This window comes from Cnephaeus nilssonii, assembly GCF_951640355.1.
Source record: "Cnephaeus nilssonii genome assembly, chromosome: 9".
NCBI lineage: Eukaryota > Metazoa > Chordata > Mammalia > Chiroptera > Vespertilionidae > Cnephaeus > Cnephaeus nilssonii.
Genome location: NC_137080.1, coordinates 386,151 through 399,950, shown reverse-complemented (window position 1 = coordinate 399,950; position 13,800 = coordinate 386,151). Strand labels below are relative to the sequence as shown.

Sequence of the window (13,800 nt, the reverse complement as noted above, 5' to 3'; positions counted from 1 at the left end):
AAATAAACTTAAGGTTAGTATAGTTGGGAGTTTACTGAACTTTGCTCTAAATTCTACCAACTGATACAGGGGCACATATAGCCCCTAACTGGCAGACCCACCTGCCAGACCCACCTGAGAAGACCCACCTGCGAAGACCCACCTGGCAGACCCACCTGAGAAGACCCACCTGGCAGACCCACCTGGCAGACCCACCTGAGAAGACCCACCTGAGAAGACCCACCTGGCAGACCCACCTGAGAAGACCCACCTGCCAGACCCACCTGGCAGACCCACCTGAGAAGACCCACCTGCCAGACCCACCTGAGAAGACCCACCTGCCAGACCCACCTGCCAGACCCACCTGCCAGACCCACCTGCCAGACCCACCTGAGAAGACCCACCTGCCAGACCCACCTGGCAGACCCACCTGCCAGACCCACCTGAGAAGACCCACCTGCCAGACCCACCTGAGAAGACCCACCTGCCAGACCCACCTGAGAAGACCCACCTGGCAGACCCACCTGAGAAGACCCACCTGCCAGACCCACCTGAGAAGACCCACCTGGCAAGACCCACCTGAGAAGACCCACCTGAGAAGACCCACCTGGCAGACCTACCTGGGCAGCACTGAGAGCTGCGTTCCCAGGTGGGGGTGCTGCTGGGACCTCACCAGAGCGGCCGGGTCGACCTCCAAGCCGGCGATCTCGTTCCCAAACATGGATGCGAGTAAGCAGAAGGCCTGACGGGTGGTGACAGAATGAAAGACTGACTGTGGTGCCATCATGGACGAGCAAGCCCCATGCAGTGCACACAGCCGTCGCCACAGGGAGCCGCGTCCCTCGCAGCAGCCACGCTGCCAGACCGGTGGGGAGTCCGCTCAGCACCGTGGCTCCTCACAACTTCCCCACGAAGGCCTCACGGGAAAGCGGGCATGTCACACGTAGAGGAAAGGGAGCATGAGCACGCGGACGGACGGACAGATGGACGCCCCCAGACGCCAAGGTCGGGAGCGCCGAGGACTGACCTTGCCACGGCTGCTCATCACAGCACACGACCCGGCCACCTGAATGCTGAGGTTCTGAAAATCTGAATTTTCACAAAGAGAAATAAGCGACGTCTAAGGGCTTTCCGACCTAAAACTTCCTCCCAACAGCAAAGATAATATTAACGTGACGCGAAATGTCCGTCGAAGGCGGTGTGAATCCGCGCTCACCCTTGTAATGTAGGGCAGCCTCCAGCTCAAAGCTCGCCAGGTTCAGTATGAATAACCCAGTGGAGCTTCCGACCCACACACAGCCGGTCCTCTCCGGGGAAAGACTGCAAAGAGAGGCACGTGGACTGGCCTTATTTGTGAGCCTTCAGTTCCACGGTGTCGTCACCGAGCGTGACCCGTGCTCCTGTGAGCACCGCGTAACCGCGGAGACCGCGCGGGGCTGCCGGTGAGTGTGCCTGCCGCCTACGAGCTCCGAGCCACGCGCACCCACAGGGGCTGGTGCCAGAGGTTTGGGTGTCCCTGGAATCCAGTCTCCGGTGCTGATCTGCGACATCTGTACTTCTCCCGAGGTCACGAGAGGTCAGTGCCGCGACCCCCCCGGAAAGCGCACGCAGGCGGCCCTGTGAGGCAGCTTTGCACACAAGAAGTACCCAAAGCAGCAGAGCGCCAGCGCAAACACAGCTCTGCTGTCTCCTCTTTGTTTTCAGTTTACCAACCAGATGCAAGTCCTCTGTGATGGTGCGCCCCCTGCTGGCTAGGCAGGCGGGGACGCAGGGCCTCCAGGCCCCCTGTCTCCCTCCAGCACCTGAGGACCCGTGAGCCAGGCACCAGCCTCGTCACCAGGCACCTCCAGCAGCCCAGCTTCCCGGGACGCACTCCCGGCGTCCTCACCTCCAACACCAGACCACAGAGCAGCGAGCCAGTTGTCCTGGAGGGAAACCGTACCCGAGACGTGGTACAGACCCTTCCCGTCACTGCCCTGCCTGAGAGACGGGCCTCCACGGTCTCAGACCCCACAGTCAGCTCAACTGCCCGCCAGGCGACTGCTCCGCTCGGCCTCCAGCCCCGGTGCCACCAGGCAGGGGCGTCTGGGCAGGCAGGGCCACCCCAGCCAGGCCCAGGCAGGGCTGCAGCCTCCCCCCGCCCCGCCTCCTCGGGGGCCGGAGTCCTTAATCTTGTCTGGAACCTCCCACGCTCCGTGCCGCAGGCGAACACACTCACCACCTCCCTGTTAATCCCAGTGAAACAGCGGTTCCTTGTGCTGCCAAGTACCTATAACATGTCTACCAAACACAGGTGAGTAAGCTCATCGGGGACCATGGTAACGCGTGACACATGGCACACAGTGCAGAACGACGTAGGATTCGGCTCCTTCCACCCACCACACAGGCCAAGAGCTGCCTATGTTTTATGAGCAACATTAAAATGACCCCATTTCTCATGCAAATACGTTGAACATAACTGACCAAGGTTACCAACTTGAAGACTTGAAATACGCAACGCTAACAACACCGACAGCTACACAGACACTAAAATAGCTGGGTCGTTGCCACCACATGAGAAACGAACCTGCCTTGAGAGGTTTCCTCCCGGGCCCCGGCCGAGCGATCATACTCACCATCCACGCCCGGGACCGAGGCCCGGCGGCAGGTCACAGCGCGCCAGGCTCAGGACGGGGAGCGCCACGTCGACCCCGTCCCCTCTGTCCAGCCCCCTCTCTCCTGGAAGAGTCAGTGACAACCCCACATGGAGGGGAATCATCGGGGGGGGGGGGGGGACTCAGGTGCTGCCGGGTCAGATCGGGGACGAGGGACACGGGCTGCTTCCTCAGAGAGGACACGAGGCCGCAGGCGTCCAGTACAGGCCACAGAGGGCGGAGGGCTCGGCCGCCGTGGTCACAGCGGTTTGAGCTTTCCTTCGTGATAAACGAGCACTGACAGAAGGAATCACGAAAGCCAAGCCCGAAAGCATCAGGAAAGGCAGACGCCGGATAAAGGCAGTTCCTGGCGATTTTTAAGAGGAATGGCTAAAGTCATCGGGAAAAGCAAGAAACGCAACTGAGCGGATGCTGCCCTCGGCGGTGCCGGCCGAGGTGGCCTGCCGCCCGGAGCCTCGGACAGCACTCCCGCAGGAGGCCTGCCGACTAGAGGCAGCAGCACGTGGGACGTGAGCCCTGGGCTGGGGGGGGAGGGGGGAGAAGGGCAGGGGATAAGTAACAGGGAGGGCGGGGCCCATCCAGGTGGAACCCAGACTGAGTGAGGGCGCAGTCTGCTTAGCGAGGAAAACCCACGGCAGCTGGAAGGCGTTCACCCTGGACCCTCATCGCCATGACAACCACCCACAAGGAGTGTTCACTATATCCTCCCCCTGACCTCCCCCAGACCTGTGGTGCCTGCAGAGGTCTGAGGTCAGGACCTGTCCCTGCTGCGACCCCTCCTGCCTCACATCAGGGGTCAGAGGTGAGAGGTCAGGGGCATCACCTGGCCGGCTGGCGTAGAAACTCTCCGTCTCTTTCCTCAGGTCCACGCGCGTCACACGACGATAATGATGACCTTCCACCAAACTGAAGATGCACAGCTGGCAAACGAGACGGGTGCCTCACCCGTGTCAGCGGGCACGAGGAAAGGTGGGGAGAGCCCAACGAGGGACGAGGGTGGGAGCAGCCGAGAGACAAGGCGCGTGGCCCTGGGGTCCCCGAGCCTCTGCCCTGGTCTGAGCCCCACCCCTCGGCCCCCACTGACTGTGGCTGAGGGCACTGTCTCGGGTGCGGGCACCACACAGACCCCCTGCGGCTCCCCCAGGTGCACGCCACCAGGCCCCGGGACATGCATGGTGACAGCAGTTACCCTTCCAGGTGTGCCAGGTGTGCCGCTCCAGGAGGCCCCGAACCCTGCCCTCACCTGGCCCTCGGCGCCCCCGGCCACCAGCTGCTGGCTCTCCCCATCGATGAAGAGGCTCAGGACGGGGGAGGCTGGTGGGAGGAAGAGACGGTCATTACCCTCAAGGGCACTGGCACAGTTTAAAGGAAACTATCAGCTTTACTTATTCCTTCAGTCAATTCCGACTGTTCTGACACATTTTCTCCACAGGAAGAGGAACAGCAAGTGCAGCTGTGGACTCTCCTGAGCGCCGGGCCGGCAGGGTGACCGTGCCTCAGCCCGCGGCATCGCCCCCCCGAGTCGCTGGCTGGGGGGTGGGGGCCGCACAGCAAATGCCGGAGCACAGACACCCCAGGACGGTCCTCGATGGCCAGGCTCCGTGAAGCTAAGGGTTCGTGAGGAACAGCAGTTGAATGGCCCCTTTTTAAACGTGCTGCCTGGGAGCCATTTCCCTGAGGACACACTGTGCATCCAAACTGCCAAGACCCTGGGAGGAGAGTTACGATAAATGGGTGTTAAAAAACACCCCACGTCCTAGAAACTACGAATGGCATCAAAATCAAGTTTGTGATTGCTTTCTGGAGAGTAATTCCAGCGTAACCCCAGGCACGGGCTCTGGCCCTGCGCTTGTGTGGCCCCCGAGCTGTGACAACAGCGGGTCCCCACAGACCGAGGCCCTCGGGGGACGCAGAGTTAGGGCGGCAGCCGCGTGAGGGAAGCTCCCTTCCCAGGAGAGGAGCGCTGGGCCTTGCCCGGACCGCACACAGGACCCCGAGGGACCAGAAAACCCCGCCCGGGAGGCGCTGGGGCCCGGCATGGAGGTCGCCCAGCCCCAGCACCTCACAGGCCCCACGGAGACCGGCTCCACGGCCGGGCCTGTGTGTGACCGTGGGCGGTGTCCGCTATGACCAAGGGAACTGACTGAGGAGAGTGTGTGGCGACCCGGCCGCGTGCCTGGGCCCACCGGGCAGTCGTCCCGCCAACACGCAGCTCCGGGCCGTGCCCCGTGCGACAGCGGTGGCCGCGCCTCCCCACACCTCTACCTTCCACAGCTCCCAGCCACGCTCAGACTTGAACGCTAAAATGAAGACCGTGTGGGAGGGAGGCCGCTAGAGAGGGGTGACACTGGCCCCCGACGGGCGCTCCGTGTGTCAGAACCAAGGTCAGGGCCAGTTACCTGTCAGCACCGCCGAGCTGTGCATCAGGGCCCCCGCGCGGCAGTCCCACACCTGCGGGCAGACACACAGCTCCTTCAGGGACTCGCCCTCCAGCCAGCACTCGAGACAGCTACAGCCAACCTGCGAGTGCTTTCCTAAAGAGCAGACGGCGACGGGAGGGGAACGAGGGAACTGCACACCCAGGGAGACGTCGGGCTCCTAGGAAACACGCCGAGGGCGAGGCAGACCCCCAGCACCGCGCACCCGCGAGGCCGGGCCGCACCCACACGCCGGCCTTACGGGCCAGCGGCGAGGTGGGAGTCCACCTGCTCTGCACGCTCACGGGGAGAGCGGCGCGTGCGCCCCAACACTCAGCTCCTTTAAGTCCCACGAGGGCCGTGAGGCGCCGGCACCGCAGGTCCAGAGGGGAGTGGGGGGCACAGCACGGCGGGCACCCCTGTGGGCAGCAGAGGGTACTGGGAGCTGGGGTGACACCCTCCGCCGGCTGCGCCTGGCACGGCCTCAGGGTGCCGAGGGAGGTGAGCTGTCCCTCCGTCCGCCCGTGCGCGTGGGGTCAGCACTCTCGCTCCTCTCCCTCTCACGGCACTGTCCTCCCTCTGTCACCAGCCATCGTGACACCGGCTGACGGGGACTGCGATGGGGACTGAGCTTGCATTTTAATTTATTTTCTTCTGGAGCCCAATTCTGTTCTGATTGAGTCCTGATACCGGACAACGGTTCTGCTGCTCCAGGGCCGTCGTCAACGCGGCAGAGAAATCAGTTTTCTCCCCGAGGCCCTGCATCCGGAGGCACCCAGCTGACTCGATGCCTCGAGCCCACAGGGGAATTCGGGGACAGAAGAGGTGCTGTGAGCATCATCGGCTCCCGCACCGGCCGTGGCCCCGCTGAAATGGTGGCGGAAGGTCAGGAGGGCAGCCACACTGTGGCTGGGGGGTGGGGGCCGCACAGCAAATGCCGGAGCATTATGTGTGTCTATTGCTGTGTACATATGTACACATGCATATATACTGTATGCATGTGTACTAGATGTGCTTGTGTATGTGTGTGCTATAACTGTATGCGCAGACGCCACATCCCTGCCTCCGCTCGTCTGTCTGCAGGCGGGGCCGCCCCTACCTTGAAGCTTCTGTCCTCAGACCCCGAGACGACCACATGCGCTTGCCACGCACAGAACTCGGCTGCGGTCACGGGGCCCTGGTGCCCCTCCAGCTCGGCGCGCGCGGTCCGGCTCTGCGGGTTGCACAGTGAGACCAGTCACTGGAGGTTCCAACAACGGCTGCTGAGAAGTCACCTGTGTCTCGCAGGAGAGAGTTTCCGTGAAAATGCACCTGCAGAACTCCCTCTCCCAGGCCTGACGCTCCCGGGCACGGAGCTGACACCGGACAGCGGAGCACGGCGCCCGGGGCCGCACGAGCCGGTGGCCACAGACACCACCGAGGCCGACCGCAGCAGGCCCTTCCCTCGGGATGTGCTCGCAGCTCCAGCCGAGGCCCCGTGAAGCCTGCCCAGCCCCCGTCCCAGGACACGTCCACCTCCGTCTGTGACGTCACCTCCGACACTCCCTTCCCCAGGGTGAGCCTCCAGCCTCCAGCCTGTGAGCCGAGACGCCGAGACGCGTCCAAAGGCAGGTGTGCCCTACCGCCTGCACACAGCAGGCCCCGCCAAAATCGCCAACACGACGCCCCGCCTCTGTCCTCCCTGCCCTTCGGTTTTAACGTGGACGTGGCAAGGGATTCTCGGGGGCCAACAGCGTGCTCAATCACTGTGCTCGTGACACCACAGCCTGTCCCACAGCGCGTCCCATGCGAGCACCGGTCCAAGGGAACAGAGCCCCATCCGCTGTGTGACACGGGCCCAAAAGCCGTTCCAGGGCCCAACACGAGCCTCAGTGACCACAGAACCTGCAGGGGGCAGCACCTTCACGCCAGCTGATCCCGATGAAGGACCAACGAGAAGGTCCACTTCTCAGTGGGAAGCAAGTGCTGATGAGAGAGACAGGAAAGGCCCACACTGTGAGGCTCTGACAGAGAAGACCGGAAATACACGTGTTCTGTGTTCCGTGTTCCGGAGCATGTGTGTGCCCTGGTCCCCGGGCGTCATGGCGAGACCTCCATCCACATGAGAGAGCAGCATCTGGCTCCAGGGGCCTCCATTGCAAGACACAGATACGTGCTCACTCACTCTCCTAACGTGTTCCCAGAAACTCGCCCCGTTAGGGCCCTGCTGACAAGAGGCAGGTGGACCTTGCCGTGAGGCCCGGCAGGCCCCCAGCGCTGTGCCCGCCGCCCACAGCCGCCTCTCACCTGCACGTCCAGCACGAGGACCCTGTTGCCAGCGCACACCGCAGCCATCTGGTCGTCCGGGCTGAACCTCACGCACCGCACCTCTCCCAGGCGGGTGCCCAGGACGAGCCCGCGCGGGTCCGTCCCTGGGAGGGGTGGGGGCGGGGGAAGGGGTGCCGCCGTTAGTTGGTTATCAGAGGCAGGACTGCGCGTCCCGGGGAGTCGGCTCCTGGGCAGGGACCCGCTCTCAGGATGACTGGGCTGTCAGATGACTGGCTCTTTGAGAGAATTAGACAAGCTGAATATAAAAATTCCCCTGGAAATACGTGGAATTGCCCAGAACTGCCAATAGCGTGTGAGAACCCGCCCGTGCAGCCCCGTGAAGGGGAGAATGAGCTTGTTCTGACCCACTGCGGGGTGGGACACCGGACACCCCTGAGCCGGGTGCCTGCATCCTGGGAGCAGATCTCCACATACCAGGTCCACATGGGGCTCCGCTTACAGACAAACTTGGGGTGCTCTGCCCCTCCTACAATGAGACTGCCTGTTTACCAAGACCCCAGGAGGGAGCAGATTCCTAACAGGTGGCTCACTGTAAGCAGGCACATGTGCATACTATACACACATGTACCTGTGTAGATGTGCACTACATGTGTGTTCCATGTGTGTAGTGTGTACACGTGCCCACATGTGCATATATACTGTATGCATGTGTACTAGATGTGCGTGTGTATGTGTGTGCTATAACTGTATGCATGCACATACCATATGTACATTATGTGAATGTACTAAACACATGTGTACTGTGCACATATGTCCCTGTGTGCATGTATGCTGTGCATGTGCATGCTAGATGTATGTGCTATAAATATATGCACATATATACCATATGTATATGCATGTGTGTATAAATGTATTATGTGTGTCTATTGCTGTGTACATATGTACATGCTTATGTAGTTATGTATGAGCTATGTAGTATGTGTACATGCTGAATATATGTACTGTGCAATGTTTGTACATAATGAATATGTGTGCATGTACATGCATTGTAGTAGGCATGCACGTATGTGTGTACATGTGTGTACTGGTGCTATGTGTGTGTGCATGTGTGCGTATGTGTACATATACTTACATGTGTGTGCATATTGTGCATGTGTGTACATAAAGTACACATGTGTGCATGTACTGTGGGTGGGTATGTGCTGTGTGTGCATGCATGTTTGTGTCTGCATGCATGTGTATATATACATGTGAGCGTGTGCTATGTTATGTGGTATGCACACATGTGTATATATTGTACATGTGTGTGCATGTACTGTGTGGGGTGCTATGTGTGTATATGTGCTTACATGTGTGACTGTGTGTGCTATATTGTGTAGCATGTGTGCATGTGTGCATATTGTACATGTACGTTCATGTACTGTGGGGGGCTGCGTGTGTACATGTGTGTTTGTATTTGTGTGTGTGTGTTTACATGAGTATGTGTGTGCTACCATGCATGTGCATGTGTGTAGATGTCAGTGGTGACACCTGATACTGCAGTGACCATACTATGAAGAAGGTGGAGTATAAACTATTATATAGGTTGCTGCCTAAAATTAGTTGGTTTAGGAGTAATTCTGTAACTTCTGAGAGTAGCTCCATACTGTGGTCCTCACCAAGGTCACCTCCATCTGGTAAAGCTCGGACACACCGCCCTCAGCCACAGAGCTTGGTCTCGGCTCCTCAGAGAGGCCAAGCTCGTGGCGCCCAGGCCAGGCCCCCAGATCCCTCGGCCTCACAAGCGCCCCCAGCGCTGCCCACCCTCCCACCTGCCACCGCCCGGACGGCTCCACGTGAGCGTGTCGGCCATGACCTGCCTACGCCTCACTCTCCACGGCCCCACACGACTGGTGATCGCTACGTGCCCGTGTTTCTCACTCTAAGCCGTGAACCTGCCCCAACTCCATAAGGAAAGAATATTTCAACTCCCTCCAGGTCTGAGTGCCACAAAAGCCACAGGTTTCAACGCAAGAAAATGTGGAGATAAACCCACTGAGCTCGGGAAGCGGCTTCTCGCTCGGCCGTGTTCCGCCAGCTCCCCACCTGCCTTCCAGGTCACAGGGCCAATCAGGACCAGCCCCCATGCACCCGGGCTCTTTAGGTGAAGCTGGCCCGGGACGGTGTCACATGGCTTAGGTCTGCACTCACCCTGAAGCGCTTTCTCTCTGCACTCGTCCAGCCTCCACATCATCACGTGGTCTTGGGAGGCAGAGCAGACCACAAGCGGGTGCCCCATGTTGCCAAACGCCACGGCAGTAATTGGCTGATGGTGTCCTCTTAAGATCAGAAGCTAAAAAATTCACAAAAACATCATTGATTAGAGGTAACAACCAAAATAACACACAATGTAACCTCAAACCTAAGAAATTAAATGGATGGAATTTTTCAAATATGTTGACTTCGATATTCATTTATGAAAACCCTGTGTACTACTAAACGAACGTCTCGGGCTGGGCACAGCGCCGTAGCTCAGCATCACAAATAACAGGCAGCAGGAAAGGGCAGCGCCCTCACCCCACTTACCCCCTGTGTGACTGAACAGTGCACACTGCACCCACCGCCTTCCAGGGAGGGGACAGCTGTGTGACCGGGGAGGGGACGGCTGTGTGACCGGGGAGGGGACGGCTGTGTGATGAGGGAGGGGACGGCTGTGTGACCGGGGAGGGGACGGCTGTGTTATCAGGTTAGGTCTTTGAATCCACACAGACAGCAGCATGGTGACCAGAAGGTTAGGCCTTTGGCTCACCACTTACTAGTGAATTCCCTTGTCCTCAACAGAAAAATAAACTAATATTCCATTTGTACAACGGAATATTCCTCGGTGCTAAGAACAATGTACTATTGACACATGCAACAATATGGATAAGTCTCAAAATAATTACTCAGAATGAAAGAAGCCGGACAAAAAGAGTAAATACTGTCTGATTCCATTTACGTAAAACTCTAGAAAATGCTACCTAACCTAAAAGCTTTAGATTAAAAACTCCTTCAAATAAAAAAAGACAGATACTCCAATAGAAAAATGGCAAGAGACTGAACACACACAGCATTCAACCTTCGCAAAGATTAAAAAGAGAAAATGGCCAAATGGCCAATAAATGTACAACTAGGCATCCCGTGCCATTCCTCAGCGGACAGTTAGGAATTACAGTTAAGCAGCACTATGCCCACCAAAGGGCTGAAATTACAAGGACCAAGCGAAGGACAGGAGGCGAATTCTTACACGCCATCTGGAGTACAGCCTGGCACCCCCCCTTCGCAAGTCTCCGTAGCATCGCCTGCTGAACTAAAGACACACATTCCCTATGACTCAGCACGTGTGCACACATATGACATGTTAGAGAATGTCTGTAATGGTCAGATTGTGGAGTCAAAACAAATGCCCCCCACCAGGAGAATGGATGAGGTGTGGTCTCTGCACGCAATGGAATACTATGCGGCAAGGAAATGCGCAATAAGGATGAACCTCGTAAACATAATGGTGAAGGAGGGAAAAGACTGCACAATGAGTGTCCCATGCGCCCAAAGTTCAAACGTGAGCCACACGAACCTATGGTGCTAGAGTGAAGACAGTGTTCCCTTCAGGGGGGCGAAGGGAGCACTGATTGACAGGTGGGGTCCCCCCGCTGTGACCAGTTTGTTATGCCCACCACAGCTGTCCCCTCCCTGATCACACAGCCGTGCACTTAGTCTCTGGGACACGGCCGCCCCAGTGTTTTCCAGTCCCTGCCAAAGGAGGAGAGCAGGCTGGAGATCTGAACGTAGATCTCTTAACTCAGGGGGGAAATAAAAACGCAGGTTCCCTTTATTCACGGTCAGCCAAGTGACTGCCAGTAGGACTGAAAGCTAGAGGGAAACGTCCAAGTAAGTATCGCCGTGGCCCTGTGAGCAGAACTCAGTCCTCAGACACCTGAAGCTCAGAGACGACAAAAATCATTCAAATGCCACCACGTGGGGACAGGTGCTACTTTCCACATTGTGCCACGAAACCCGGTTTTGTCAAGAGTATTCACAGACGGACCCTAGTCATGAAACGGGCCTCAGAACGGGACACAATGTCTCTAAAACTCTATCAGCTTAACGTAGGAGATTCCGCAAGAAACGTAAAAAGCTGCCTTGAATGTGTTAATATTAGAAACCTACACAATTTCAACTCGTCTTGATTGTGTTGAGATGAACCTATTCTTCCTGAAGATTTTTTTTGATACAGTGATTCCTGGCAGTTTTATAAAAATCAAAGCTAATGTGATGCCTGTTGGGTTCGCACCGTCCCCGCGGCTGTTAGCGGGGTCCCCCAGGCGGCACCTGAGACGGGGACCAGGGCTGCGTGTGTCCTGGGACCGAGCGCACCTGCTGAGCGGGGTCCGCCGAGCTCCGCACGCAGAGCGCAGTCCCGTCCACGGGGAACGCGCAGTGCGGCGCGCGACACGCGAGCTGGACGTGGGAAGCGGTCCGCTCCGACTCGACCCGGAACTTTTCTGTGACTATGTCGCCCCCGCGGCCATCACTCGTGGGGAACGTCCGTGGCTCCTCCATCTCCCATCTGAAAGCACAAGTGCGTACACGCCACTCCGTGCAGACACCGTCCGCCCTTTGGAACGACCCCTGTGCTCACGCCCGGGACCCATCCCGCCCCCAAGGGAAAGGGAGAGTGGCTGCCAAGCCGGGGTCCTCGGGCGTGACCGCTCCTCCGCCACCGGCTTCCAAAGCACCGGCCCGGCCGGGCCCCTCGGACCGGCCGGCTCGCAGAGGCCGCGTCACAGCCGGGGAGGTGACCACCCGGCGGGGCGCCGTGGAGATGGGGCGGCGACCTGGGCCGCTCCGGCCGCGCTCCGCCCGCCGCGAACCTTCACACGCGCTCAGTTACACCCGTGGCTCCCGGGGGGCCCGCCCCCAGCGCAGCGCCGTGGAGCGGACGCTCAGTCCAGGGGGGAGGACGGTAAACGGGGGTCCACACCGGCCGCCTCTGCGCACCGCCTCTCACCTACGACCCGACAGGACGCGCCGAGAGCCCGGGGTTTGCGCTCCGCGCCTCCCCGTCGCCGTGGTTACTACCCAAGCGCCGAACGGCGCCACGCCCCTTTCTCGCGAGAGCTCGGAGCCCACGACTTCCGGAGCGTCCGCCCTTCCTTCCAAGCCTACACCCCACTTCCGGGTGCCGCCGCCTGACTTCCGGCTCCTGCGGCGCAGCCGCCCGGCCCGGCCCCGGCCCCTGGGGGAACGGTGGTGAGTCCCTCCGGCCGCCCCGCCCGCCCCGCCCGCCCCGCCCCGCAGGCCCCCCAGCCGGCCCTCCCCCCTCCCGTCCTCCAGGGCCGCGAGGTGGCCCCATGTGGCCGCGCCGCCCCGGGCGTGCTCAGCGCGGGCCCCGTGGTGTCTCCGCAGGACGAGCTGGTCCCGCGCCGGGCGTCACCGGGCATGGCCGCCCCCGGGAAGGGCGCCCCCCGGGCCCTGCCGCTGCGCCTGCTGCTGCCGCTGTTCCTGCTGCTGCCGGCGGCGTCCCGAGCGGGCGCCTCGGAGGAGGAGGAGGAGGTCCCGGCCGAGTGGGTCCTGCTGCACGTGGTGCAGGGGCAGGTGGGCGCGGGCAACTACAGCTACTTGCGGCTGAACCATGAGGGCCGCATCGTGCTGGCCATGCGCAGCCTCCGCGGCGACGCCGACCTGTACGTGTCGGACAGCACCCTGCACCCCAGCTTCGACGACTACGAGCTGCAGGCCGTCACCTGCGGCCGCGACGTGGTGGCCATCCCCGCGCACTTCCAGCGCCCCGTGGGCATCGGGGTGTACGGGCACCCGTCGCACCGGGACAGCGAGTTCGAGATGAAGGTGTATTTCGACCGGACGGTCCAGCGACACCCGTTCGGGGACTCGGCGTACTCGGACGGCGAGGCGAGCCACGCGCACGCCTACGACCCAGAAGGCGCGTCCCAGGAGGAGGAGTCCCTGCTGTGGACCATCCTGATCAGCATCTTGAAGCTGCTCCTGGAAATCCTGTTCTGACTGCGGACACGCGGGCGGACCCCGCCATTCGCTGTGAAAGTGACGGCCAGAAACTCGCCTTCTCTGGGTGGGGATGGGAAATAAAGCCATACAGTTTGTTACCTCAGTTACCCCAAAAGCAGGAGACGGCAAGCTCCGTACTTGTTTTAAAGATCACAATTCCTGTAACAGTCGTGTGTACAATAAAAGGCTTAACCTCCCCTTTCACTAGCTTGTCAGATGGCTGAGAAGGAAGGCTGCAGGGACGGAGGTGTCTAAGAGAAATCAAAACAGAGCAGCCCCATGCAGATCAGAGTCAGAGTGTGATAACGTGACTTGACTCAGAAGAGTAAATAGTTCCGGTGTGTAAGCAAGTCGCCACCCTTGGCAGAAGGGACTGAAGCCCACACCCGCCCAGCAGGCGTTCTGGGCGTTAATGGCAGTTCTCACCCAGCTGCTCCCGG

General features: G+C 59.8%; 2 protein-coding genes across 14 annotated transcripts in view; one reads left to right on the top strand and one right to left on the bottom strand.

Moving 5' to 3' along the window:
* The window catches only part of WDR27 (WD repeat domain 27), a 49,902-nt gene extending 37,430 nt beyond the window's left edge, over nucleotides 1-12,472 (bottom strand). For 10 of the 13 annotated variants that reach the window (XR_013813932.1, XR_013813933.1, XR_013813934.1 and 7 more), the window contains exons 1-12: nucleotides 12,345-12,472; nucleotides 11,711-11,903; nucleotides 9,509-9,650; nucleotides 7,337-7,461; nucleotides 6,150-6,263; nucleotides 5,033-5,084; nucleotides 3,823-3,947; nucleotides 3,457-3,553; nucleotides 2,595-2,697; nucleotides 1,196-1,299; nucleotides 1,007-1,068; nucleotides 600-721 (exon numbers count right to left, since the gene is read on the bottom strand). Coding sequence is in view for 10 of the 13 variants with exons in the window: in XM_079780050.1 (XP_079636176.1) it covers nucleotides 600-721; nucleotides 1,007-1,068; nucleotides 1,196-1,299; nucleotides 2,595-2,697; nucleotides 3,457-3,553; nucleotides 3,823-3,947; nucleotides 5,033-5,084; nucleotides 6,150-6,263; nucleotides 7,337-7,461; nucleotides 9,509-9,650; nucleotides 11,711-11,896 (1,232 nt within the window). In the remaining 3 variants the exon portion in view is untranslated. The remainder of the gene's footprint in view (nucleotides 1-599; nucleotides 722-1,006; nucleotides 1,069-1,195; nucleotides 1,300-2,594; nucleotides 2,698-3,456; nucleotides 3,554-3,822; nucleotides 3,948-5,032; nucleotides 5,085-6,149; nucleotides 6,264-7,336; nucleotides 7,462-9,508; nucleotides 9,651-11,710; nucleotides 11,904-12,344) is intronic. The other 3 variants (XM_079780046.1, XM_079780049.1, XM_079780045.1) reach the window with 3 other exon arrangements.
* A 37-nt stretch (nucleotides 12,473-12,509) lies between these two features.
* On the top strand, nucleotides 12,510-13,564 carry LOC307104845 (UPF0669 protein C6orf120 homolog). The gene is made up of 2 exons (XM_079780060.1): nucleotides 12,510-12,586; nucleotides 12,743-13,564. Exon 2 carries the CDS (start codon nucleotides 12,776-12,778, stop codon nucleotides 13,355-13,357), a length of 582 nt encoding a protein of 193 aa, XP_079636186.1. The 5' UTR covers nucleotides 12,510-12,586; nucleotides 12,743-12,775; the 3' UTR covers nucleotides 13,358-13,564.
* The last annotated feature ends 236 nt before the right edge of the window (nucleotides 13,565-13,800 follow it).

Excerpts from the sequence above, each read along its gene's own strand:
- LOC307104845 (XM_079780060.1), top strand. The coding sequence starts at position 12,776 with ATGGCCGCCCCCGGGAAGGGCGCCCCCCGGGCCCTGCCGCTGCGCCTG.